Below are 27,382 nucleotides of genomic sequence, written 5' to 3'. Positions count from 1 at the left end.
CTGCTTCCTACGCAGAGGATAGAATTCATCGGGGCCATGCTGGACTCCAATCTGGCAACGGCCAGTCTACCTCCACAGAGGTTCCAGGCTATAGTCTCTCTCATCCAGAGGCTACAAGCCTTCCCAACAACCTCTGTCCGTGCCACCCTCATCCTACTCGGCCACATGGCAGCGTGCACTTTCGTGACAAAGCACGCAAGACTACGCATGCGCCCTCTCCAGACTTGGCTTGCCCCAGTTTATCGTCCGCGCAGGGATGCCCTGGACATGGTAATCACAGTCCCAGCAAAAACCCTGGACTCCCTCAACTGGTGGCTGACACCTTCCCTGGTGTGTGCCGGTCGCCCGTTCCACCCACCACAGCCTTCGGTGTCGTTAACGACGGATGCTTCATCCCTGGGCTGGGGTGCACACTTAGGGCACCTTCACACCCAGGGCCTTTGGTCCTCGCAAGAGCTGGTGCTGCATATCAATGTTCGCGAACTGAGAGCGGTCCGCTTGGCATGCCAAGCCTTCCAACACCATCTACAGGGCCGTTGTGTTGCGATTTTCACGGACAACACAACGGCCATGTATTACATAAACAAACGGGGGCACACGGTCTTCTCCCCTTTGCCAAGAGGCGATGCGACTGTGGGACTTCTGTATAGCCCACTCGATAGACCTCGTAGCCTCCTTCCTTCCGGGAGTCCAGAACTCTCTCACAGATCGCCTGAGCAGATCTTTCCTGTCCCACGAATGGTCCATCCGTCCGGATAGCCTCCTTTCTGTATTCCAGAAGTGGGGCTTTCCCCAGATAGACCTATTTGCCTCCAGGGAGAACAGGAAATGCCAGGTGTTCTGCTCCCTTCAAGGCCGCTCCCGGGGCTCTCTCTCGGACGCGTTCCTGATCCCCTGGAAGGGACATCTTCTCTATGCCTTTCCACCCTTTCCCCTAGTGCACAGAGTCCTGCTCAAGCTCCACAGGGACAAGGCCAGACTGATACTGATAGCCCCCGCATGGCCGAGGCAACACTGGTACCCCATGTTGCTCGATCTATCCCTAACGACTCCGATACCACTGCAACTCTGCCCGGATCTTATAACGCAGGACTTCGGCAGGCGTCACCATCCAGACCTGCAGTCCCTGTACCTGACAGTGTGGCTACTGTCTGGCTGAACCAATCCGAGCTCCGCTGCTCTGCCCAGGTCCAACAGGTCTTTTTGGGAAGCAGGAAACCCTCCACGAGGACAACATACCTTGCCAAGTGGAAGCGGTTTTCTCTTTGGTATGCACAACGTTCCCTAGTTCCAGAGGCCGTTTCCATCCCTCTTATCCTGGAATACTTGTGGTATCTCAAGGAACAAGGTTTGGCACTCTCGTCAATAAGGGTGCATTTAGCCGCCATCTCCACCTTCCATCAAAGGGAGGCGAACAGTTCCACCTTCTCTCACCCGATGGTTTCGAGATTCCTTAAGGGTTTGGAGTGCCTATACCCACCGGTTAAGCCTCCTTCCCCTACCTGGGATCTCAACCTTGTTCTGGCTCGGCTCACAGCCCCACCCTTTGAGCCCTTGGCCACTTGCTCGTTGCTGTACCTGTCCTGGAAGACGGCCTTCCTGGTGGCTATCACTTCGGCCAGGCGGGTTTCGGAGTTCCGTGCTTTGATGGCGGACCCCCCCGTATACAGTCTTCCACAAAGACAAGGTGCAGCTACGCCCGCATCCGGCTTTTCTCCCCAAGGTGGTCTCGGCCTTCCACATTAATCAGGACATTTTCCTCCCGGTCTTCTTCCTGAAGCCGCACACATCAAGCAGGGACCAATAGCTTCACACCCTGGATGTCCGTCGAGCCCTCGCCTTTTACATCCAGAGGACAAAGCCCTTCAGGCGCTCGCCCCAGTTATTTATAGCAGTGGCGGAGCGTATGAAAGGTATGCCTGTATCGGCTCAGAGGCTCTCATCATGGGAAACGTCCTGTATCCGGACGTGCTACGACTTGGCCCACGTCCTGATTGGCCGTCTTACCGCCCACTCTACTCGGGCTCAAGCCTCGTCGACCGCCTTCCTGGCACACATCCCCATCCAGGAGATATGCCGCGCAGCTACCTGGTCGTCAGTGCATACGTTCACTGCTCACTATGCGCTCGTGGCCCAATCAAGAGATGATGCCGCCTTTGGCTCAGCGGTTCTGCACTCCGCAACGTCTCACTCCGACCCCACCACCTAGGTAAGGCTTGGGAATCACCTACTGGAATGGATATGAGCAAGCACTCAAAGGAGAAAAGACGGTTACTCACCTTTGTAACTGTTGTTCTTCGAGATGTGTTGCTCATATCCATTCCACACCCGCCCTCCTTCCCCACTGTTGGAGTAGCCGGCAAGAAGGAACTGAGGAGCGGCGGGCCGGCAGGGGTATATAACCGGCGCCATAGCGGCGCCACTCCAGGGGGCACCCTGCCGGCCCACCGAGTGTTGCTAGGGTAAAAGTCTCCGACGAACGTGCACGCGGCGCGCGCACACCTACTGGAATGGATATGAGCAACACATCTCGAAGAACAACAGTTACAAAGGTGAGTAACCGTCTTTTTTTTAAATCTCCATTCTCTGCCCACTGAACTCAGCAGCAAAGCTCCATATGATTTCAATGAGAGTAGATATAATACATACATGTGCGTCCTCGCGCACACACACATTCTGATATAAATTCAGTATTGTCTTTCTCTCATTTCCATGAACAAATAGATTATTGGTCAGGTGCAGCAGTGGTTTAAGAGAAGACTCTTGAATCTGGGCCCGGTGGTGCAATAGACTCACAGCTGTATGTGACTATTTAGGGTGGACTGTTTGGGGAGGAGAGGAAAGGGCCACTGGGAAGGCTGTAGAGGGAAGAGGAATGTATCCGCTAGTGAGGCTGCATGAGAGTGTCTGTGAGGGGGAAAGGCTGATACGATTTTTGTGGCACCCCAAAGTTTTACTGGATCTCACCTTCCATGTAGGGTAAAACCATGCAGTTACGTGATGTGGTTGGATGAAAAGCAGGCCTGGTTGTCCATGGTCCCTGGTGCTGGCACAGGATAGGATGGTTGATGCTGACAGGAAAGATGGGACCCTGGTACGAGTGCTGGGTATGCCTTCCTGGTAGATTCAGCTCTGCCATGCATGTTGCTGCTGCTCTGTGAAAAACAGTTCCTCCCCCATAGATGGTACATACTCTACAAGGCAGCATTTAGCCCATTCTCTTAATTCATCTCTAGTCAGGATTTACCAGGTTATGTCTTCATGCCAGAAGTCTTGTTCACCTGCCTTTCATTCCTCTAGCACCTTAAATACTGGATTGCTAGTTACTATGAGTATCACATAGAAATTTTGCTGTAGAAAGATGAATTCACTTCTCCCCCTTTGTCTGACATAGCCTAGTTCTGTTCTTCTCCAGGATGCATTGCAAGGCCTGTCTGTTGACTCAGGCTTTTCCTGAGGGTTTAGCTCCATTGGGAAGGTGTTCTGAGTGTAAGCGGGGGAATGGTCCCGCTATTGTGGGGAACTTTCCTGGCTTATACACTATCATGGTGAAATGGACGAGTGAAAGGATCTGAGTCTTCGCTCCCACTTCCTTTACCCAGAGGCCTGCCTGACCTCAAGGGCTCCCATTTCACTCTCCTATGTGGCCGAGTCCTCGTAACCCCAGCAAGGCTGGGCCCAGGATTCCTGGGGAGCTTGACCCCCAATCTTGTCATGGTCACTTAGGGAAGGGGCTAGAGTGTCCCCACTCCGGGGTGCTCTCTCTGCACTGGGTGCTTCCCTGACCCACTGATCATTACATACAGTTCAAAGCAAATACAATTTATTAAACAGCAACCAATTTTTAAAAATAAGGAAAAAATTAAAGGAAAACACATCATCCCTCTCTGTGGCACGGGGACATCACAACCAGTGTTTCTGGAATGTCAGGGAAGTTCAGTCTGTTTCTCACAAGTCCCAGGCCCCATCCTGAGGCCCGGGCTGTGCTACAGGGATGCTGCGGGTTGGACACTTGCTCTGGCAGTGGCCACACACCCTCAGGCTTTAGGTGGCAGGACCCTTCTTCCCAGCATCACCCCCACCCCGGCGGGGTTACAGTCCCCCTCCAAGTCTGGCCTGCTGGGCCTCTTGGCTGGGGACGTCTCTCTGTGCTGGGCCCACTGTCCAGGGTCCCTTTTGCTCTGCCCAGCTGCTCACCGCACCTGGCTCCACTCTGCCTCAGCTCCAGCTCTACCACTCTGCCTCAGCACTATTGCTGCTGTTCTGCCTCCAGCTCCCTGGCCTGCTTTTCTGGCCCCTCTGGCTGGCACGGCTCTGCTCCCCAGCTCAGCTTGGGCCCCTGCTTTGTCCTTAGCTTGGCCGCACTCTGTTCCAGACAATTCCAGCTCACACAGAAGATGAGACTTCCCCTAGATGCATTATTGTGAAAACTGATTTTTGCCTAAATTGCCAAGCATTTTATTTTATCCTCACAATTTTTTACCATTCTGCTATAGCTCATTAATTCTTCTTCCATCCATCCTTCCCCTCACCCCCCAACATGTAAAAAGCCTAGATGACCCAAGCCTTCAAGCTGCTGAGTGCCTCCCAAGAAGTGCTCAGAACCTCTCAGAATAATTGGGCCCGCAGGGTGCTAATGGAAGGATCTGTGACGTATTGGCTTTGTGAGTGAATGGTGTTGCTCTTGGTGGCTGAAACACCGAGAAGATGAGGGACTTACTATTACCACTAGTAGCTAAAAGTATTTTTCTATAGCTTACATGTTAGAAATCTGCAATTTTGGACCTCATGAATTAGGATTCTAGTCCTGGCTCCTTAAGCATAGGGGTGAGTTATCAGGAGGAGTTGTCCTTGATTATTTTAGGGCTGAATATAATGTTTTCTCTGAGTTTTCCCTTGTGCAGAATGTCATATCTATTTGCTTTCCTCAAAGAGATGTGTTGAGGATTAATTGGCTGATGTTTGGAAGTATTTTGGAAGAGTGATCACTAAGGGTATGTCTACACTACGGGTTTATTCCGATTTTACATAAACCGGTTTTGTAAAACAGATTGTATAAAGTCGAGTGCACGCAGGCACACTAAGCACATTAATTCGGCGGTGTACGTCCATGTACCGAGGCTAACATCGATTTCCGGAGCATTACACTGTGGGTAGCTATCCCGTAGCTATCCCTTAGTTCTCGCAGTCTCCCCCGCCCATTGGAATTCTGGGTTGAGATCCCAATGCAAAAACAGTGTCGCGGGTGATTCTGGGTAAATATCATCACTCAATCCTTCCTCCGTGAAAGCAACGGCAGACACTCATTTCACGCCCTTTTTCCCTGGATTTCCCTGGCAGACACCATAGCATGGCAACCATGGAGCCCGTTTTGCCTTATCACTGTCACCGTATGTGTACTGACTGGATGCTGCTGACAGACGTGGTACTACAGTGCTATACAGCAGCATTCATTTGCCTTTGCAAGGTAGCAGAGACGGTTACCATCCCTATTGCACTGTCTGCCATTGTAAATTGGCGATGAGATGACAGTTATCAGTCATTTTGTACCGTCTGCTGCTGTTATGGGTGCTCCCGGCTGGCCTTGCTGAGGTCGGCCGGTGGCGCATGGACAAAAATGGGAATGACTCCCTGGGTCATTCCCTTCTTTATGTTTAGTCTAAAATTAAAGTCAGTCCTGCCTAGAATATGGGGCAAGTGTACTAGAGAACCAGAGAGCACAGCCACTCCGTGTCAGAGCCCCAGAGATCCCGCAGAAATGATGAGCTGCATGCCATTCTAGGGGTGCCTCTGCAACAACCCCACCCGTTGCTTCCCTCCTCCCCCAACCTTCCTGGGCTACTGTGGCCATGTCCCCCCATTTGTGTGATGAAGTAACAAAGAATGTAGGAATAAGGAACACTGACGTTTTAGTGAGATAAAATGAGGGAGAGGAATCCTCCAGCTGCTATGACAGTCCAGGCAGGACATTAAAGGGTAGTAGGGGAGAGGAGGCAGCCTCTCGCTGCTGTGATAGTCCAGGCAGTACAGAATCTTTTCTTTAGACATGAAAGAGGGGGTGGCTGATAGAGTTCAGCCTCCAGTTGCTATGATGAGGACAGTTACCAGCCGTTCTGTACCATCTGCCAGGGATGACTGGGAGTCATTCCCATTTTTACCCAGGCACCCCCAGCCGACCTCACCAAGGCCAGCCAGGAGCACTCACAGGCTGATGATGACATTGGATAGCAGTCATATTGTTCCATCTGCCACCGGGAAGGGGATGCTGATGTTCAGCGCTGCAGCACCCCGTCTACCAGCACCATGCAGTAGACATAGGGTGACATTGAAAAAAGGCGAGAAACGTTTTTTTCCCTTTTCTTTCGGGGGCGGGGAAGGGTGTAAATTGATGACATATACCCTGAAACACCCGGGAAAACGTTTTTGACCCTTCAGGCATTGGGAGCTCATCCAAGAATGCAAATGCTTTTCGGAGACTGCGGGGACTGTGGGATAGCTGGAGTCCTCAGTACCCCCTTCCTCCCTCCATGAGCGTCCATTTGATTCTTTGGCTTTCCATTACACTTGTCACACAGCGCTGTGCTGGAGACTCTGTATCATAGCCTGGAGATTTTTTCAAATGCTTTGGCATTTTGTCTTCTGGAACGGAGCTCTGATAGAACAGGTTGGTCTCTTCATACGACGATCAGATCCAATATCTCCCGTACGGTCCATCCTGGAGCTCTTTTTGGATTTGGGACTGCATCGCCACCCGTGCTGATCAGAGCTCCACGCTGGGCAAACAGGAAATGCAATTCAAAAGTTCGCAGGGCTTTTCCTGTCTACCTGGCCAGTGCATCCGAGTTCAGATTGCTTTCCAGAGCGGACACAATGGTGCACTGTGGGATACCGCCCAGAGGCCAATACCGTCGATTTGCGGCCATACTAACCCTAATCCGACATGGCAATACCGATTTCAGCGCTACTTCTCTCGTCGGGGAGGAGTACAGAAATCGGTTTAAAGAGCCCTTTATATCGATATAAAGGGCTTCATTGTGTGGACGGGTGCAGGGTTAAATCGGTTTAACGCTGCTAAATTCAGTTTAAACACGTAGTGTAGACCAGGCCTAAGACAATTTACAGAAGGCTTTTGATATATTGGAGCATTAATTGAGAATGGATTTTTCAGAACTCAGCATTGACCTATTGACATCAATATCCTATTAACTTCAGTGGGAGCTGAGTTAGGCCAAAGCTAAGTGCTTTTGAAAATCTGACCTGTTACATCTGTTGTTTGTGCATTATGTCTCCGTAAGCTAATGCAATACAAGTTTGACTCCCCAGAGCTAAGCTCACCCATGTAAGATACGGTTGCTAATGTAGTAAAAATTGGGGTAAGCATGACTGCCTTGCGCTTCCAATTATTTGAGCTACAAAACAGATCTAAAAATATTATTACAAAACTTTTTTTTAAAAAAATGTATTAGAAGAGTTCCTGACTGGATCTTTTTATTTTATTTTATTAGATTGTGTTTTATTTTTGGGGATTAAAATTATAAATATAGGAAGGGGGTTATATTTGATCCATTGTCAGGATTATCACTTTGGTTTTTTTCATTCTTGCACAAATATCGTGAGTTTATGGAACTCCAGTATTAGGTGCAAAAAAAACCCCACAAAACAAAACAAAAATCATCCCAGAGAAGGGAGTGTCTGACTTGCATGACAGGATGAAACTGCATTATTGTCTGTATGATAGTTTCTGGAACTAATCTTATAGTTCAGTGGTTCCCACCCTTCTAGGGTGAGTGTAAAACCTCAGCTGCAGCAGCCAGTGACCCCCAATCCTTCCTCATACACTCAACAACCACATTCCACTCTCAGAAACTCCAGCACGATTCACACCGAAGTCAGTGGAAGTTGCAAGTGAGAATTAGAGGGCAGAATTTTTCTTTGTCAATGAACTGAGCATCTGGCCTTTGTGCTGAGTCTCTGTGCTGCACGTCAGCTTGCCTCCCCTTCAGCAGTTTCACATGATCCACTATGGAGCATAGGTGCATCTAACTTGGGTCTGTGCTTAGTTGCACAAGTCTGAAGTTTGGAGCAGTTCAGATTCCATCACAGCTTAAGAGTGCACACAATTGAATGGGAGGTGGGCATTGATGGTGCTCCACAGGTTTGTCATGATGGTCCTCATTCTGTAACCACTTCGTGTTTAGGATTTGCCATGAAAGTTGTTAAAAGTTCCACCCCAGAATCATAATTTTGTGTAAGGGAGGGATTTACCATGGAACCGCATGCCAAGGGGACAAAAAACACTCCAATACCAATGCCAGAAGCTTGAGCTCTACCAGTAGCCATACCTGTTCGAGTATGTGGGAACCACTGCCCTAGTCACACTTATGAAAAGCGATATGATCTCTGCATGTTTTAATACTTCGATATTGAGTCATGGACATGCTGTGTTCATGAAGGAGATCATGTAATAAGATACAATGTTTCCAGGTGTTTGTTTTAATAGATCCAAAATTCATCTGCTGGAAATGAGAATAAAGCCCACTCGTTGTCTGCTGACGATTTTTTATCTGGAAAGAAATCCGGAGAGTTTTAGTACACAATACACTGTAAACTGAGCAACATTTTTCTCAAGTGAAATTGACGCATGATTTCCTGAATATTGTACTGCTGTAATTGCCCTTGTTCAGACATGAATATCAGTATCTGCTGTGTAATTGTTTAATATTGTAGCAAGTGTTGCTATTAGCTTGAAAGTTCTCCATCAGATTTCAACCTAAAATACTGGCGAATGAATCAAAATAAAGGCCTTAAAAATAAACGTGCAGGAGCATTATTCTGCTCATGGATTCAAAGGGTAGAATTCTGGCGTATAAGGAGAATCTGGGAACGATTTAGGATTAGATTATTCAGCATAAATAAAATAGAGAAAATATCTTGTGGACATATGCAGTTGAGATCTTTGCTGCAAATAAGCCATCTGCCATGCTGAGTGGGGAGGAATATTTTGACCTACATTCCAGAAGGGAGGTGTGGAAAAGCAAGGAATCCTGTTTTGAGACAACCAGTGCAGGGATTCTTAGCTCCAAATTTAGAATAAATCCTGAGATAAGCTTTCTGGTTCCTTTGTACTGTAGCTCTGTCCCAATACACTTCCATTTCCTTGTGGTCACACACTCATAGCATTGGTCTGGCTAATGCTTCCACCTGCTGTCTTAAGGAAGCTGGTATTTAGTTCCGTTAGTACAATTTAAGAACTCTGAAGTTCCAGATGCTATAAGGACTACTCCTGTGGCCTTGAGCAAGTTACTTCTCCATCTGCAAATGAGAGATAATATAGTAGAACCCTTTTGTGTGCATTAAGAGGAATGCCCAATTAACACTGTGTGCCATTTGAATTGTAAGACAGGGAGCCCATTATGTATCTAGACAGGCCTGAGGAGCTGAGATGGACAAAGAGACTATACATAGCCAACATGTAGTTCATGCCCAGTTCCAACACATTTCCCTCCCTCCACTCTTCAGAATGAGGCTTCCTCTGGCTCTCTATGGAAATTTGAAGAAGTCCCCCGACCACACAATCTCTGCCACTTTCTGCCTTCTTCAGCACTTCTTAGGGTGACAGATGTCCCGATTTTAGAGGGACTGTCCCAATATTTGGAGCTTTTTCTTATATCAGTACCTACTAGCCCCTACCTCCATCCTGATTTTTCACACTTGCTTTCTGGTCACCCTAGCACAGGGGTGGGCAACCTTTCAGAAGTGGTGTGCCTAGTCTTTTTAGGAGATCTCTTTCTATAAGTCTGTAATATATAACTAAACTATTGTTGTATGTAAAGTAAATAAGGTTTTTTAAATGTTTGTTTTAAATGTTTTTTAAATGTTTTAAATGTTTAAGAAGCTTCATTTAAAATTAAATTAAAATGCAGATCTCCCCGGACCGGTGGCCAGGCAGTGTGAATGCCACTGAATATCAGCTCATGTGCCACCTTCGGTTGCCTACCCCTGCCCTAGCACCTCTACCAGAAAGTTCATGCTTCACATGATAATTTCTCTCAGTCTTGACTCAACCAAAAGTGAGTTTTGGAAAATGTTGATGGGCCCAAACCAAAGTGAACTTTGAGGACGTCTTGGCCTAAACTTCATTGCTTGGGCTCATCTTTGCTAGTGACATCAGGCCAAAATATGCAAATTAGAGTGCCTAAAGCGCTGCAACTAAATCAACCTCTAGGCATCCAGAGACCTGATTTTTAGAGGTGCTGAACACCCACAGTTCATGGGACCTGCAAGGGCTCAGCATTATTTGAAATGAGGCCACTTATTAAGGTGCCTAACTTTGGGCACTGAGTTTGCATTTCATCTTCATCTCACTTACTAGAGCACTTGCTCTGCATACAGCTTTGAACCTTAGGCTGTTAGCCCAAAGTAAACCTCTTTAGCTTTTGCAATTCGCTCTTCATTATTAATATGGTGAGTGAGAAGCTTACTTCCACTGGAGATCTGATGCACATAGGATGCTCTGAACATTTCAGCACCGCTTTCCATCTGACCTTATCATAACCTTAGTCCCAGATTTGGACCTTAGCGTCCAAAATATGGGGGTTAGCATGAAAACCTCCAAGCTTAGTTACCAGCTTGGACCTGGTACTTGCTGCCACCACCCAAAAAATTAGAGTGTTTTGGGGCACTCTGGTCCCCCTGAAAAACCTTACCTGGGGACCCCAAGACCCAAATCCCTTGAGTCTCACAACAAAGGGAAATAATCCTTTTTCCCTTCCCCCCTCCAGGTGCTCCTGGAGAGATACACAGACACAAGCTCTGTGAAACCACACAGAGTGACTCCCCCTCTCTGTTTCCAATCCTGGAAACAAAAAGTACTTTCCTATTCCCCCAGAGGGAATGCAAAATCAGGCTAGCAATCCAACACACAGATTTCCCCTTGATTTCTTCCTGCCACCAATTCCCTGGTGAGTACAGTCTCAATTTCCCTGAAGTAAAGAAAAACTCCAACAGGTCTTAAAAGAAAGCTTTATATAAAAAGGAAAGAAAAATACATACCAATGGTCTCTCTCTGTATTAAGATGATACAACACAGGGTCAATTGCTTAAAAGAATATTGAATAAACAGCCTTATTCAAAAAGAATACAAATCAAAGCACTCCAGCACTTATATTCATGCAAATACCAAAGAAAAGAAACCATATAACTTACTATCTGATCTCTTTGTCCTTACACTTAGAAACAGAAGATTAGAAAGTAGAACTACTTCTCCAAAGCTCAGAGAGAGCAGGCAAGCAGAAAACAAAGACTTAGACACTTAATTCCCTCCACCCAAAGTTGAAAAAATTCGGTTTCCTGATTGGTCCTCTGGTCAGGTGCTTCAGGTGAAAGACACATTAACCCTTAGCTATCTGTTTATGACACGCCCCCCAAATTGCAGACAGTGGGGAAGCTCACTGGCGGCGATTTCCTTCTAGAACTTGAAAATAAACAGATTAATACAACACATGCACCTTTACATATACTACTAAGTATATAACTAACAGACTTTTACATTTTAAGAACACTTTTTAACTACTGAATTTTGGGAAACTTTTACGGGAGAGTGCATTAGCAACTTTATTAGAAGCTCCTGTGATGTGTTGAATTTTAAAATTAAAATTTTGGAGAGCTAAACTTCAACGAAGAAGTTTTTTGTTGTTTCCCTTGGCAGTATGAAGCCACTTTAGTGCAGCATGGTCAGTTTGTAGTTGGAACCGCCGTCCCCAAACATATGGGCGTAGCTTTTCCAGGGCGTACACAATGGCATAGCATTCCTTTTCACTGACTGACCAGTGACTTTCCCTGTCAGACAGTTTCTTGCTGAGAAACACGACAGGATGGAAGTTGTGATCTGTTGCTTCCTGCATGAGCACTGCTCCTATACCACGCTCAGATGCATCTGTGGTTACTAGGAATGGCTTGTCAAAGTCCGGGGCCCTGAGCACAGGGTCAGACATGAGCATCGCCTTAAGCTGGGTAAAGGCCTTTTGACACTCATCAGTCCACTTAACGGCATTTGGCTGGGTCTTTTTGGTCAGGTCAGTCAATGGGGCAGCGATTTGGCTGTAGTGTGGTACAAATCGCCTGTAGTATCCGGCCAAGCCTAAGAAGGATTGGACCTGCTTCTTTGACTTTGGGACAGGCCACTTTTGGATAGCATCCACCTTGGCCTGTAGGGGGTTTATGGTTCCTCGACCCACCTGGTGCCCCAGGTAAGTCACTCTGTTTTGGCCTATTTGACACTTTTTGGCCTTAACAGTTAGTCCTGCCTGCCTGATGCGCTCAAAGACCTTTTCCAGGTGTAGTAGGTGTTCGGGCCAGGAGTCTGAAAAAATGGCCACATCATCGAGGTAGGCAACTGCAAATTCTCCCAGTCCAGCTAGTAGACCATCTACCAGCCTCTGGAAGGTGGCGGGTGCATTTCGAAGGCCAAAAGAAAGGACATTGAATTCATACACCCCCGCATGGGTGACGAATGCTGACCTCTCCTTGGCAGGTTCATCTAGCGGTACTTGCCAGTACCCCTTGGTTAAGTCTATTGTAGAGATGAACTGGGCACGTCCCAACTTTTCCAATAGCTCATCGGTGTGGGGCATTGGATAGTTGTCCGGACGAGTTACCGCATTTAGCTTACGGTAGTCCACGCAAAAGCGTATTTCCCCATCTGGTTTGGGTACCAGAACCACTGGAGATGCCCATGCACTGGTAGATGGGTGGATTACACCCATCTGTAGCATGTTCTGGATCTCCCGTTCTATAGCAGCTTGGGCATGAGGAGACACCCGGTAGGGTGGGGTTCTGATTGGGTGAGCATTACCTGTATCAATGGAGTGGTATGCCCGTTTAGTCCGTCCTGGGGTGGCTGAGAACAATGGGGCGAAGCTAGTGCACAGCTCCTTGATTTGTTGCCGCTGCAGACGTTCCAGGGTGGTTGAGAGGTTCACCTCTTCCACGCCACCGTCTTTTTTCCCGTCGTAGTAGACACCGTCAGGCCACTCAGCATCATCTTCCTGGACTGTAAACTGACAAACCTGTAAGTCTCTGGAATAGAAAGGCTTGAGAGAATTAACATGGTACACTTTAGGCTTTAGTGAGGAATTGGGAAATGCTATGAGGTAGTTTACAGCTCCCAGGCGCTCTTGGACCGTGAATGGCCCTTCCCATGATGCTTCCATCTTATGGGCCTGTTGCGCCTTCAAGACCATAACCTGGTCTCCTACCTTGAAGGACCGATCTCTGGCATGTTTGTCATACCAGGCCTTTTGCTCTTCTTGAGCATCCTTTAGGTTCTCTCTAGCAAGGGCTAAAGAGTGTCGGAGGGTGCTTTGTAGGTTGCTTACAAAGTCCAGAATGTTAGTTCCTGGAGAAGGCGTAAACCCCTCCCATTGCTGCTTCACCAACTGTAATGGCCCCTTAACCTCGTGACCATACACAAGTTCAAATGGTGAAAACCCTAAACTGGGATGTGGTACAGCCCTGTAGGCAAACAGCAACTGCTGCAACACTAGGTCCCAATTATTGGAGAATTCGTTGATGAATTTTCGTATCATGGCCCCCAAAGTTCCATTGAACCTTTCAACCAGGCCATTGGTTTGATGGTGGTACGGGGTGGCAACCAAGTGATTCACCCCATGAGTTTCCCACAGTTTTTCCATGGTCCCTGCCAGGAAATTAGACCCTGAATCTGTAAGGATGTCAGAGGGCCAACCTACCCTGGCAAAGATGTCTGTTAGGGCCAGGCACACAGTGTTAGCCCTGGTGTTGCCTAGAGCTACTGCTTCTGGCCATCGGGTAGCAAAGTCCACTAAAGTCAGTATGTACTGCTTTCCTCTGGGCGTCTTTTTTGGGAAAGGGCCCAGAATATCCACAGCTACTCGCTGAAATGGGACCTCAATTATGGGGAGTGGCTGGAGAGGGGCCTTGACCTGGTCTTGAGGCTTTTCCACTCTTTGGCATACCTCACAAGACCGGACATACTTGGCAACGTCCTTGCCCATCCCCTCCCAGTGGAAGGACTTCCCCAACCGGTCCTTGGTTCTGTTCACCCCAGCATGGCCACTGGGATGATCATGGGCTAAGCTTAAGAGCTTCCCCCGGTACTTAGTTGGAACCACCAACTGTTTTTGCGGCTGCCATTCTTCCCGGTGTCCACCAGAAAGAATTTCCTTGTATAAAAGTCCTTGGTCTATAACAAACCGGGATCGATTAGAAGAGCTGAGAGGCGGTGGGGTGCTCCGTGCCGCCGCCCAAGCTTTCTGAAGGCTGTCATCTGCTTCCTGCTCAGTCTGGAAATGTTCCCTTGAGGCTGGGGTCACCAGTTCTTCCTCAGACTGTGGACTTGGGCTTGGTCCCTCTGGAAGCGATGTAGGTGATGGGGTTGTTTCCGTTGCTGGTGAACCGCTCTCCGCTGGTGCACCTGAGGGTATTTCAGGCTCTGGCTGAGCCTTTTGGGTATGGCTGTCTTTTGCTTCTGCCAGTTCTGTCTCGCTGGCGCCCTCTGGCGTTGAGTTTGAAGACGGGGTTGCAATGGCTGGTGCTGGTTGCTGTTCCAGTTCCGGGCCTGGGACTGGAGGTGCTGTGGCTGTTTCAGTGGTAGGCATGGAATCCGGGTCCACTACCTCTGTCTGGGTCTCCGGTAACACAGACGGGGCCTCTGTGGACGGTTCAGGAACAGGAATGGGTCTGGAAGCTTGCCTGGTTTGGCTACGTGTAACCATTCCCACTCTCTTGGCCCGCCTCACCTGGTTGGCCAAGTCTTCCCCCAGTAGCATGGGGATAGGATAATTGTCATAGACTGCAAAAGTCCACATTCCTGACCAGCCTTTGTACTGGACAGGCAGTTGAGCTGTAGGCAAGTCTACAGCTTGTGACATGAAGGGGTAAATTGTAACTTTGGCCTTTGGGTTGATGAATTTGGGGTCAACGAAGGATTGGTGGATAGCTGACACTTGTGCCCCCGTGTCTCTCCACGCAGTAACCTTCTTTCCGCCCACTCTCAAATTTTCCCTTCGCTCCAAAGGTATTTGAGAGGCATCCGGGCCTGGGGATCTTTGGTGTGATGGTGGTGTAATGAATTGCACTCGCATGGTGTTCTTGGGACAGTTGGCCTTGATATGTCCCAGTTCATTACACTTAAAGCATCTTCCAGCTGATGGGTCACTGGGCCGAAGTGAGTTACTGGAGACTGGTGAGGTGGAAGGGTAGGGTGTCTGTGGCTTTACTTGGGTGGTATGTGGGGTCTTTGGCTGTCCTCGGTTGTAGGGTTTATGGTCTGTGTGCCCCCTGGGGTAATCGTTCCCCTTGACAGTAGCTTTCTTGCTTTTTGCCAGTTCCATCCATTTGGCTCCAATTTCCCCCGCCTCAGCGATATCTTTGGGATTTCCATCTTGTATGTACCGTGTGATGTCTTCAGGAACACCATCCAAGAACTGCTCCATTTGTATGAGGAGGTTCAGTTCTTCCAAGGTTTGAATGTTGTTTCCTGTTATCCAGGCCTCATAGTTTTTTGCAATGTAGTAGGCGTGTTTGGGAAATGACACCTCTGGTTTCCACTTTTGGGTTCTGAAGCGCCGACGGGCATGATCTGGGGTTATCCCCATTCGGTATCTGGCCTTGGTTTGAAAAAGTTTATAGTCATTCATTTGGTGCTTAGGCATTTCAGCTGCCACCTCTGCTAAAGGTCCACTGAGCTGTGACCTCAATTCTACCATGTACTGGTCTTCGGGGATGTTGTACCCAAGACAGGCTCTTTCAAAATTTTCCAAGAAGGCCTCGGTGTCATCACCTGCCTTGTAGGTGGGAAATTTCCTGTGCTGTGGAGCAATAATGGGCGCCGGGTTGTTAGGGTTGGCTGGCACATGCAGCCCAGCTTTTGCCAAGTCCAGTTCATGTTTTCTCTGTTTTTTCCTTCTCTTCATGTTGTTTTTTCATTTCTTTTTGTTGTTTTTCCATTTCTTTTTGGTGTTTTTCCATGTCTCGGCGGTGGGCCGCCTCTTCTTCTTCTTGCTTCCTTCTGTGGGCAACTCTTCTTCTGCTTGTTTCCTTCGGTAGGCCACCTCTTCTTCTTCTAGTTTTCTTTTGTGTGCTGCCTCTTGGGCTGCTTGTTCTCTTTGGTAGGCTGCCTGTTCTCTTTGGTAGGCTGCCTCTTTGATCTGTTCTTCTCTTTCTTTCATCTCCATCTCTTTTTGTTTTATTTCCAGTTGTCGCCTGTGTTCAGCTTCTTTGATTTGTTCTTCGGCCTCAATTTTTGCCTTAGAAGTCATGGTTCCTGTTTTCTTGTGTTGGGGTGCCCTCTGGTGTTTATCTTCTGAACTGCAGGTTCTGTTGCCTCCTGAAGTCTGCCTAGCAACAGTGCTTTTTTTTCCCTTTCTCTCTCTAGCTAATGTTCAATGAAGGGAAACCAGAAAAACCACTTTATTTGCATGCATATAAGTGCTGGTACTTGCCTCCTAATGGGAGGGCTATTGCATGACAAAAGACCCTCAACAGTCTCTTAATGGCTTCTCGCTTAACATGCAAGCCACAAACTGCCAGAGAGAGCAGAAAAAAAAATTCTCTCTGGTTCCCTTTTAAAACCAACTGTTTCTCTCTGCTAAAAAGCCCTTAGCAGAGAAGAGAAAAATATAATATTCCTACTGGCTTCTGGATTCTGTCTATATCCCACCAGCTGCCACTCATGTGATAACCTTAGTCCCAGATTTGGACCTTAGCGTCCAAAATATGGGGGTTAGCATGAAAACCTCCAAGCTTAGTTACCAGCTTGGACCTGGTACTTGCTGCCACCACCCAAAAAATTAGAGTGTTTTGGGGCACTCTGGTCCCCCTGAAAAACCTTACCTGGGGACCCCAAGACCCAAATCCCTTGAGTCTCACAACAAAGGGAAATAATCCTTTTTCCCTTCCCCCCTCCAGGTGCTCCTGGAGAGATACACAGACACAAGCTCTGTGAAACCACACAGAGTGACTCCCCCTCTCTGTTTCCAATCCTGGAAACAAAAAGTACTTTCCTATTCCCCCAGAGGGAATGCAAAATCAGGCTAGCAATCCAACACACAGATTTCCCCTTGATTTCTTCCTCCCACCAATTCCCTGGTGAGTACAGACTCAATTTCCCTGAAGTAAAGAAAAACTCCAACAGGTCTTAAAAGAAAGCTTTATATAAAAAGGAAAGAAAAATACATACCAATGGTCTCTCTCTGTATTAAGATGATACAACACAGGGTCAATTGCTTAAAAGAATATTGAATAAACAGCCTTATTCAAAAAGAATACAAATCAAAGCACTCCAGCACTTATATTCATGCAAATACCAAAGAAAAGAAACCATATAACTTACTATCTGATCTCTTTGTCCTTACACTTAGAAACAGAAGATTAGAAAGTAGAACTACTTCTCCAAAGCTCAGAGAGAGCAGGCAGGCAGAAAACAAACACTTAGACACTTAATTCCCTCCACCCAAAGTTGAAAAAATTCGGTTTCCTGATTGGTCCTCTGGTCAGGTGCTTCAGGTGAAAGAGACATTAACCCTTAGCTATCTGTTTATGACAGACCTTCTCATCCTCTAGCAGCTGTAATATCCTCCTTCTTGAATCTCGCCCCATCCTCTCTCCAATCTGTCTAAAACTGTGCTGCAAAAATCCTCTGCCTTGCCCAGCTCTGTTCCTGCTCAGCCCGTTTCAAATAACTTCACTTTAATAGCTTCACCTTTTACTTCCTGCCTCAGATTCAAACTCTTCGTTCTCTGCTTCAAATGTGTCTTACTTCTCCATGATTGTTCAGTCCCTGCTGCTCATCTAACTCACTCTGACCCCCCAAACCCACTTCTATGCCTTCTTCCTTTCAGTCCCTATTCCCAGAATCCCCTTTGAGGGGTCTCCCAATGACACCCTCTTCTCCTTTAAAGCCTTTCACAACAGCAGCTTCTTCTGAGAACTGTGCTTTTATATTTTAGTTAAACAAGCAAACAGAATCTCTGTGGTGTAACCCTCAAGGTGCGTGTAAGACTCATCCAAGCGATCTTACTATCTTCGTTTCCCCTGCTTTTTCAAACCCTCCCTGAGTTAGATGTCTGAGCATGCTGCATTCTGGTGATCGTGGGCTGGCAGGCCTCAAGGGAGATGCTACAGCCAGTGCAACATAGAATAGCCCCGAGGGAGCTCTAATTTGCGACAGGGAACAAATTGTCCCCCAAGATGATCAAAGAATGTACTTTCTGAATGCCTCTGCTGCAATCTGCAGCACTACTTTTAGCTTTTGCAAAGAAATACAGGCATTCATCACCAGTGTGACTGTAACTACACACCACACACAGAAAGCAATGGGAACAGTCCATACTGATAGGGAAACAAATTATGTAGCCATTAATCTCTGCTCTGAAATTATAAGGCGTGGCCAGGTTTTGTGGGGAGTTTTATATAATGCATTTCATTGTTGTTTTACATATAAAAATACAAGGTACTGACAAGGCATTTGTGTGATCTCACTAGGCTACAGATACAGTGTTCACACTGACAATACTGTTAAAAAAAGCCCAACAAGCCTTCTAAAACTCATCACCATACAAAGATTTTTCTTAAATAATATCAATATCTCTAGGACATAACTCATTGTGATAGGCACCTTAGCAATTCCATTGGTCAATTAGCTTTAGATAAGACAGATAGTTGAGGGCCACAATAATTTGGATACAATGAAATATTCTGCAATTGCCCTTAGCTATAATGTCCAAATCAAGGTGGAACAATGTGTGCTGATTGTATGATCTGACTGTAGCCTGATTGAATGACCTGGGATAGCAGGGGACTGGACTTGGTGACCCAGGAAGCCCTTTCCAGACCTATACCCTACATTCCTATAGTCTTAATGGCCACACCTCCTAGTAAAGATGAGAGTAGTCCAGTTACTCATGGATCTGCATTTGTCCCTCAAGCCACACCTTGACCACCATACTTTAATCAATGCAGGAGAATCCCTGAGGAGTGCCAAATACACTTTCAATTTTAGGATCTGACACCTATTCAATATTTCACTGGGCATGACATGTGGCAAATAACTTTGTGCTGCCATAAGAAGTTTTAGTAATCTTCTTGGTTATCAATATAGTCGTTCAACCAGCAGAAAGATCACAGGTGCCAGTCCAGAGGTTAGCATGGAGGGGCTGGTGTGGGTCCAGCTGCAGAGTGTCCCCTGAAGAACACACGTTCTCATGGCATTAATATTCTAATAGGGTAGCCAAATGAATTGCTAGAGGGCTGAAAGGCATCAGAATGCTTTAAATTCTTATCAGTCAGAAGACACCTTCCTCATTTCCCCCACCATGAATCTTGACTGGAATTAAATGGGTGAGAACTGGGTGTCCTGTAGTGCCATGTACAGAGCAATTGCTTAGGAATGTCTTTGTGTTCTGGGCTGTTTTGAAAATAATGTATTCTTAGTCCAACACACATTCAGACTTCTCTCATTCATCATCACTATGCACGGGCAGCTCATTTAATAGCCTAACAGGCACCCAGCACTTAAAGAGGCATTGAGCTGAAAAGGCCAATTCTCCCTATCATCAGATAATGATACTGGCTAAATATTGGTGTTTATCTTCTTAATAAGAAAGCTGACACTTCAGCCAGGTTAATGGAGCAGAAGCCGTGTGACAGACTAGGTAGAGAGGATGGTAACATTGGCTGCATTGATATAATGCCCCGTCCCCAACAGTGAATTCTCGACTGAGTTTCGTTGTTGGTTACGAAGACACTGATGTATTACCATAGCTCCAACAGTGTCCGTCTTGTATGCGAAACATTTATTTGGGATCTAATGTATTAACAGCATCATGAAAACAAGTTACAGTGTACTGGTCTCCATTAACGGAGGAAAATTGATCACTTTTGCTTATTTTGTAGCCAAAAGCTGGGTCTCTTGGATCGGGTTCGTGGTACCAATACTAAAGGAAAGCTATTTACCCCTCTGAATGTAGATGCCATTGAAGAAAATCCTTCTAAAGAGCCTAAGAATGTTGGCTTGAATAATAAGGAGCGTTTTCGTACTGCATTCCGAATGAAAGCATACGCCTTTTGGCAAAGCTCAGAAGGTAGCATGTCTATATGAATTCATTTTTAACCCTCCCAGATTCCTTCACCCTGTTACCATGGCTTTCTTTTTAATCCATCTCCTTTTGAGACTTCATGACCTACCTTCAAAATAGCAAATCAACACAATTAAAATAATCTGGGGCAGACACAGCTATGCTTTGCCTTTGCATGGACAATTTATGGAACACCGGGGGAAGATTTGGAAAATAATGCTGGAATCCAAGCAAAGCAATGCTCAAAATAAAGTGCATGTATTCCTCAAAACCAACCATGTTCTGTATTGATATGTTTTCAGTGGAACCCACTTATAGTCAGCGTGGAAATATGGGAACTCAGGGGCAGTGATTGCATGTATCTAGGAAAGTCTAGTGACACTCTAGGCTAGTATAATCTATGCTCTTTTTAAGATTCCCTCAGTGTTTTTGTTAACTTAAACTCACTCTAAACTTGTTCACATAGACTTCTCTGAACTGGCCAATGTGTAACTTTAACACCCAGCTCCTTACACATCATCTGTGAATTTGGGCCATTGAGGCTTATCTCCTGCCTGAGAGAGAACTGTAGCAAGAAAAGCAACTTACAGGAGGTATAAGACTGTGAGTTAAAGTCGGCCTGACCCGGCTGTGCTTTACTCACACCTTCTTTCAGCTGCTTAGGATGCTAGTAACAGCATCTCAGACTCTCGTACATGGTTAGAGTGGGGTGTAGTACGTCCAAGCAGCTTAATTGCCTTTGAAGCATTCTCAGTGTAACAGAGTCCAGATTAATGCCTGGGCGTCTCCCACATTGCTGCTCAATTTGACCCTCAGTTTATAGTGGTGTAAAATGCAAATCCCAGTTGGTCTCAGTTTATCAAGTACAATTTGCAAATTATAATTTCAATTATAAGGAACCTCTGATTTTAGGACCATAGTCTCAGCCCAGAGCTGTGCCAAATGCTAGGCATGCACACGTGGGAAGGGGGGAAGGAATCATCACAGCACCTCAGGGCAGCAGAGCAGAGATAATGCTCCTCTGCCCTAATGTGTACCCCCTGAAGGAGGGAGCTCCACACAGCAGAACCTTTTGTCTTGCCCCAGGCCACAGGGGATCTTGGTGGGGATCTGCACCAAGCAGGGGACTCACCTCACTTATATGTCCTCCCTAAATCCTGTCCCACTTTGTGCAGGGGAACCACAGCAGTTACACTACCCAGAGAGCCTCTGTAGCCATAGGAGCATGTGGGAGGGAGAGATTTGTACCTTACTGAATAGAATCAAGCCCAAAAGATCTCTATCTTCATTTCCCACTAGACTACTGCAGCAATAACTTATTCTTAAAAACACCTCAAAAATGGGAGGTCCTAAATCCAACTGACAAGAAGGAAAACTCTAGATGGTTCATGAAATGGCTAAAATTTTGGGAGACTTTCTGAAACCACAAAATGTCTTTGCATTCTCCTGGCCTGGTGTAGAAGGACACAGGGGGCATCACCCTCTTCAGAGGATAAGTGCTGGCCAAAGTAACCAAAGGAACTTCTCATGGGTGATTATTGACTGAAATTAGTTTATATTACTTACTTGGTTTAATATTGTTTTGAAAAATGCTGTAAATTGTGGTCTGATTTTTGCATGCATGTGTTTGACCTACTTTACAGATGCAGGAACAGGGGATCCCATGACTGAAGATAGGGGTTACAGTAATGAGTTCCTCATGGAAGATATGATCCCCACATTGAAGGCAGCCATCCGAGCTGTCAGGTAAATTTCCTTTGTGCTCCTCAGTACTGGCTTTGACCTTTAATGCTTGGCCTACAGGAAATCACTGCATCATGTCACCAGGTTGTTCATTGTTGTTGGGTCTTTAAATGGAGTAGGGAGTTAGATCACAGTAGGTGTTTGGAAGGGAGATAACTAGAGCCAGTCAAAAATTTTCAGATGTAACAGTTTTCTGTAGGAAAATGCTGATTTGACAATAATTAAAATGGTTTGTGAAAACTCATTGATTTCACAAAAAATGTCAACAAAAAATTATCACCATTTTGCTTCAGTAATATCCAAACACTTTGTTTTAACTTTATTACTTTTACTTTTATATTATTATTGCATAATTTATCATACAAAATGTCAAAATGATAAAGTGCTTTGACCTTATTGAAATGAAGTGTTTCAATAAGGTTGGAATTTTCATTTTTGTGGGGAATTAACTTTTCATACTGATTCAGGATGAAAGGAAATTTTGAAATGTCAGAATTTTCCATGCAACAAAAATTCTGAATTTTGACTAGTTCCAGGGATAACAAAAAATAACAACAAAATGGTTTGGTGGCTGGGGAGGGGGGAGAGAGGGTTGAGTAGCTATTAAAAGATCTCAATATTTGCAGCTTGGTTAAGCAATGATTAGTGAAGTGCATGATGAATTGACAAACATTTAAAGCATTTAAACACCAGTAACACACAGGAATTATTTAGGTTGGTACTAAGGGATATAATGAGGATGAGTAGGACGATGTTAAGAAAGGGAAAATGTAAGCAAAATATCAGGATAAACTTCCTGGCAATTGGATCTCTTAGCTTGTGAAATAATTTCTCTAGCAAATTGGTGGAAGCCTCATTGTTTGGGACATTTTTATAGGTTCTAAAGTCAGAAGGGACCATTATGATCATCAAGGGACCTCCTATATAACACAGGCCATAGAACTTCCCCAAAATAATCCCTAGAGCAGATCTTTTAGAAAACCATCCAGCCTTGATTTAAAAATTCTGAGTGATGGAGAATCCTTGGTAAATTGTTCCAAATTAAATGAGACAGGACAGAACAGTTCCCTATATACTATAGGGAACAATCCTTCAATGCTATGCAATGGCCTAGAACATCTAATAGGTCTTTTCAATCTGCAATATTTATGATTTATCCCAATATTTTTGCTGATTATAGAACATAATTAGACATTTGGATATGTCTGGCACATGATATTTTAATATCTTCATTCTTCAAGCAAAACTTTCTTAATACAATTTGAAAACAATCTTCTGTTAAGATTTTCTGCTGAAAATTACAAGAAATATTTATGTGAAATTTTGTGCATATTTTTCCACACAGAAAGCCCCTCATTTCTAGGATAGGAATGGACACATGATCCTGTGGCCTCCAACTGACCCAAATGTCACCTCTGTTCCCCATTTCAGTTTTTACATTCTAATAGACTATACTTGGCCAGATTGTAATTGTAGATTTGCGAAGCATCTTGCTTGGTATCACAAGAAACGTGCTTCAGGGTCCAAATGCTGGCAGTAGAGGATAATTCCACGGTTCAGTAATGCACACCACACATTTAGGATAGGAAACCTGCTCAGTGGCAGCTTGCTGCCCCTCCACTCAGAAAATAACACTAAAGCCACAAAAAAATTGACTTTCCTCACAGTTGTACTCACCATTGATAGCTGTTAATTCTTCACTGTAGCATGACCATCTTCCAGCAGAAAGAGCTATGCAAGAGCAGGTGCTAGAGTGCTGCAGACTCTGTTGAGCACATCCTACTGAGGGACAATTCAAAGAAGGTGTCCATCATTCTTTGAATATGCTGGCAGCTGTAGCAGAACCCTAAGAGGCCATGTTCAGAAGTGTCTAAGTAATGAATGCACCCAGTCAATGAGTGCACATGCACGCAATGTCCCATCTTAAATTTTGACTTAGCGTATATCTGCAGTGCGAAAAAAGGAATCTATCCACGTTAACTGACTGGATTCAAATAGCAGTGAAGACACGGTTTTTACCTCAGGTTAGCAGCTTGAGTTAAACCCCAGGTTTCCCTATCAGCTTTGACTCAAGCTACTAACCTAGGTTTCTGTGTCTTCGCTGGTATTTTAACCCAAGTTAGCTAACCTGAGTTAACAACAAACCTTTTTTATATATTTTTTGCAGCATAGACTTATGGTTCGGGTGTGTCTGGTACCCGGGGTTCCTTAAACCCAGAGCTCTCAGTAACATTACTCTCTGCAAGGCCGTATCAGGAAATAAACCAAGGGAGATTCAGCACCTTTGTCTGCTATGTGATTGGCACAAATCACGCAAAATCAAGTGATTTCACTTAAAGCCTTCACTTTATGTTTCTCAGCACTCTCACCAGAATGCCTTTACTCAGAGTCTCTGCTTTATTTAGTCTCAAGCACACACAAACACAATAGGTTATAGAGCACCCCCAAACAATAGTTACCTATGGTCTGGTGGGGTCTCAAGTAGTCAAATGAGGAGATTCAAGTGGCCAGCTAACCACCTGTTGCTGGGGATTCCAAGAGATGTCCAGAAGCTCAAATCCAGATTCCTCAGACCTGTCTACCGCTTTTATGTTAGTAACTACTACAATTACATCAACATGTCAATCAAAGAAAAACCATTAAGAAAGCGCTTTTTAAGTCATTAGTTATATGTTTTTTGCAGAATCTGCAGTCTTATACATATACCAACAGTCAAATATAGATAGACTTCCTGTTTTTCACAGACGCTTACCGCAGGATCTCAGAGAAGACATCGAGTCAGTCTCACTCCATGTGGTCACTGCCTCCTCCCTCCCAGCTTTGCCTTAGTTATGCTAAGTTCCTGCAAAGGCCTACTAAATGGCTAATGGCAATAAGCAAAATAATTGCTAGTCCAGCCTAATAATTGGCAGCGGTGTGAACACCCAACCGGTTGATAAATATGCCCCTCTACATGGTTACACTTCAGCTGGGAGCAAGCCAGGTGGAGAGACTTGCACTAGCGTGTTAACAATAGTAGTGTGGACATTGTCACTCTGGCAGAGGCTCAGGCTAGCCACCCACCTCAGAGCATTCTCAGTGGTACCAGATGACAGAACGAGGAGTAATGGTCTCAAGTTGCAGTGGGGGAGGTTTAGGTTGGATATTAGGAAAAACTTTTTCACTAGGCAGGTAGTGAAGCCCTGGAAGAGGTTTACTAGGGAGGTGGTGGAATCTCCTTCCTTAGAGGTTTTTAAGGTCAGGCTTGACAAAGCCCTGGCTGGGATGATTTAGTTGGGGATTGGTCCTGCTTTGAGCAGGGGGTTGGACTAGATGACCTCCTGAAGTCCCTTCCAACCCTGATATTCTGTGATTGTACGCCTTGGGTGGCTAGCCCAAGACTGAACCGATGCTGCAACATCCACACCACTATATTTCGCTTGCCAGCATGAGCCCAGCTGGTTCGTGTCTGTCTACCTAAGCTAGGAGGCCTGCTCCTAGCTGCAGTGTAGGCAAATTCTTAGAGACAATACGGACATAGCTCTGTATTACAATAGGAAATGACATTTCAGGGAGCAAGTTCTACTACTGCCCTATTGGAGGCTCGTCTGTTAATGTGTGGTCTTTAACACCTCTAAATTAATCCACACTGGCTTATAGCTTAGACCAGGGGTGGCCAACCTGAGCCTGAGAAGGAACCAGAATTTACCAATGTACATTGCCAAAGAGTCATGGTAATACGTCAGCAGCCTCCCCCCACTCCCAGCACCTCCCACCCACCAGCAGCCCTGCCAATCAGTGCCTCCCCCTCCCACCCCATGCCTCCCAATCAGCTGTTTCGTGGCATGCAGGAGGCTCTGGGGGGGAGAGGGAGGAGCGAGGGCACTGCAGGCTCAGGGAAGGGGCGGAAAGGGGTGGAGTCGGGGCAGGGCCTGTGGCAGAGCCCCCCCGGCACATTGGAAAGTTGGCGCCTGTAGCTCCAGCCCCGGGATCGGTGCCTGTATAAAGAGCTGCATATTAACTTCTGAAGAGGCGCGTGTGGCTCCTGAGCCACAGATTGGCCAACCCTGGCTTAGAGACTGGGTAGTTCATTATTTTTCCCTTCTAAAGTAAAGCTAGTATAAACTAACAGAAGCAACAAATGAGAAAGGCAAATCTCTCTCCTCCTGTATAGTAAGTGAACCAAAACTCCTGAAACCAACACTCCTATACTTTGTTGTACAAAATCCAGATCTTTAAGCTCTTTAAGCTCTGACTTTTATGACCTGGGGCCTTGCCTAATCAGAATGATATGCCCATATGTATTTCTAGGAAGGTCTAACTTGCTAATGATGAATAGCAAAATATGAAGTCTGTTCTTAACAATGATTTAGTATTATATATTCCCTGCATGTGACTTACTGTCTTGGGTTGACATAATATCACCTGTTCAATTCTTTATCATGCAAAAAGTGATGCCTGACTAGACCTTCACCTGTAATTGACCATTGTGCTGTTTACATAGGGGGCTAATAATTGTTCAATTTACTACACAGAATACTACAGTTTCGTCTCTATAAAAAGAAATTCAAGGAGACTTTGAGGCCTTATGATGTAAAGGATGTGATAGAGCAATATTCAGCAGGGCACCTTGATATGCTTTCCAGAATAAAATACCTTCAGGCAAGGTAAGATCGCTGCAGGAATGTGATCAATGTATGTGTGTGTGTGGAGGGCGGGGGGGGGGGGAGGTGATGGGGAAGTGCAATTGTTCTGTGTAGGTGCTAGACCAGTGGTTCTCAAACTTTGGTACTGGTGACCCCTTTCATATAGCAAGCCCCTGAGTGTGGGCCCCCCCATCCCTGTTATAAATAAAAACACCTTTTAAACATATTTTACATCATTATAAATGCTGGAGGCAAAGCGGGGTTTGGGGTGGAGGCTGATAGCTCACGACCCCCCATGTAATAACCTCATGACCCCCCGAAGGGTCCTGACCCCCAGTTTGAGAACCCCTGTGCTAGATGGCTCACACTCACTCGACATGCTGCTAATGACACAGGAACAAGGATGGTTCCTTCAAGCATCAGTCAGAGAATCTTTAAACTATCCAGGTGGCTTTAAACAGTCCAGCACACAACAATAGCCAGTTTATCAACTCACCCCTTAAAAATAGTTTGGGAGGTCTCCTCTAAGAAGGAAAGATAAACAAGTAGTTATAATAACCACATATGAAAGGAACATTTGTTTAGTAATTAAAGCAAGCAACTGAGAGTCATAAGCCCTGGAAATGGCTCTCAACTTTGCAACTGATTCTCTATGTGACCCTGGGCAAGTCACCTATCTCATCTGTACCGACAACATATAAAAGTAAAGTAGCAGTTGTATTATATGGCAGCCATTCCTTGACATTGCTGGACCTGATTCTCTATTGACCTGCACCTTGTGTGATCATTTACACAACTGCAAAAAAAAAAATGAGTGCCACTAAATCAGAATGTAGCAATTTAGATTCACTTTGCACAGGTGTAGAATAAATTACTACAAAAGGTGCAAGGTAATGAAGA

At 45.8% G+C, this 27,382-nt stretch overlaps 1 protein-coding gene across 1 annotated transcript in view; it reads left to right on the top strand.

Annotated features, from left to right (window-relative positions):
- KCNQ3 (potassium voltage-gated channel subfamily Q member 3) overlaps positions 1–27,382 on the top strand; it is a 297,573-nt gene that overhangs the window by 258,096 nt on the left and 12,095 nt on the right. Inside the window, exons 10-12 of the mRNA XM_050941496.1 lie at positions 19,933–20,120; positions 21,758–21,860; positions 26,372–26,503. Of these exons, the coding sequence (XP_050797453.1) occupies positions 19,933–20,120; positions 21,758–21,860; positions 26,372–26,503 (423 nt within the window). The remainder of the gene's footprint in view (positions 1–19,932; positions 20,121–21,757; positions 21,861–26,371; positions 26,504–27,382) is intronic.

The sequence above is a fragment of the Gopherus flavomarginatus genome, chromosome 2 (assembly GCF_025201925.1).
Source record: "Gopherus flavomarginatus isolate rGopFla2 chromosome 2, rGopFla2.mat.asm, whole genome shotgun sequence".
Taxonomy (NCBI): Eukaryota; Metazoa; Chordata; order Testudines; family Testudinidae; genus Gopherus; species Gopherus flavomarginatus.
The sequence above is the reverse complement of the archived record's forward strand: the minus strand, read 5'-3'. Positions and strand labels throughout refer to the sequence as shown.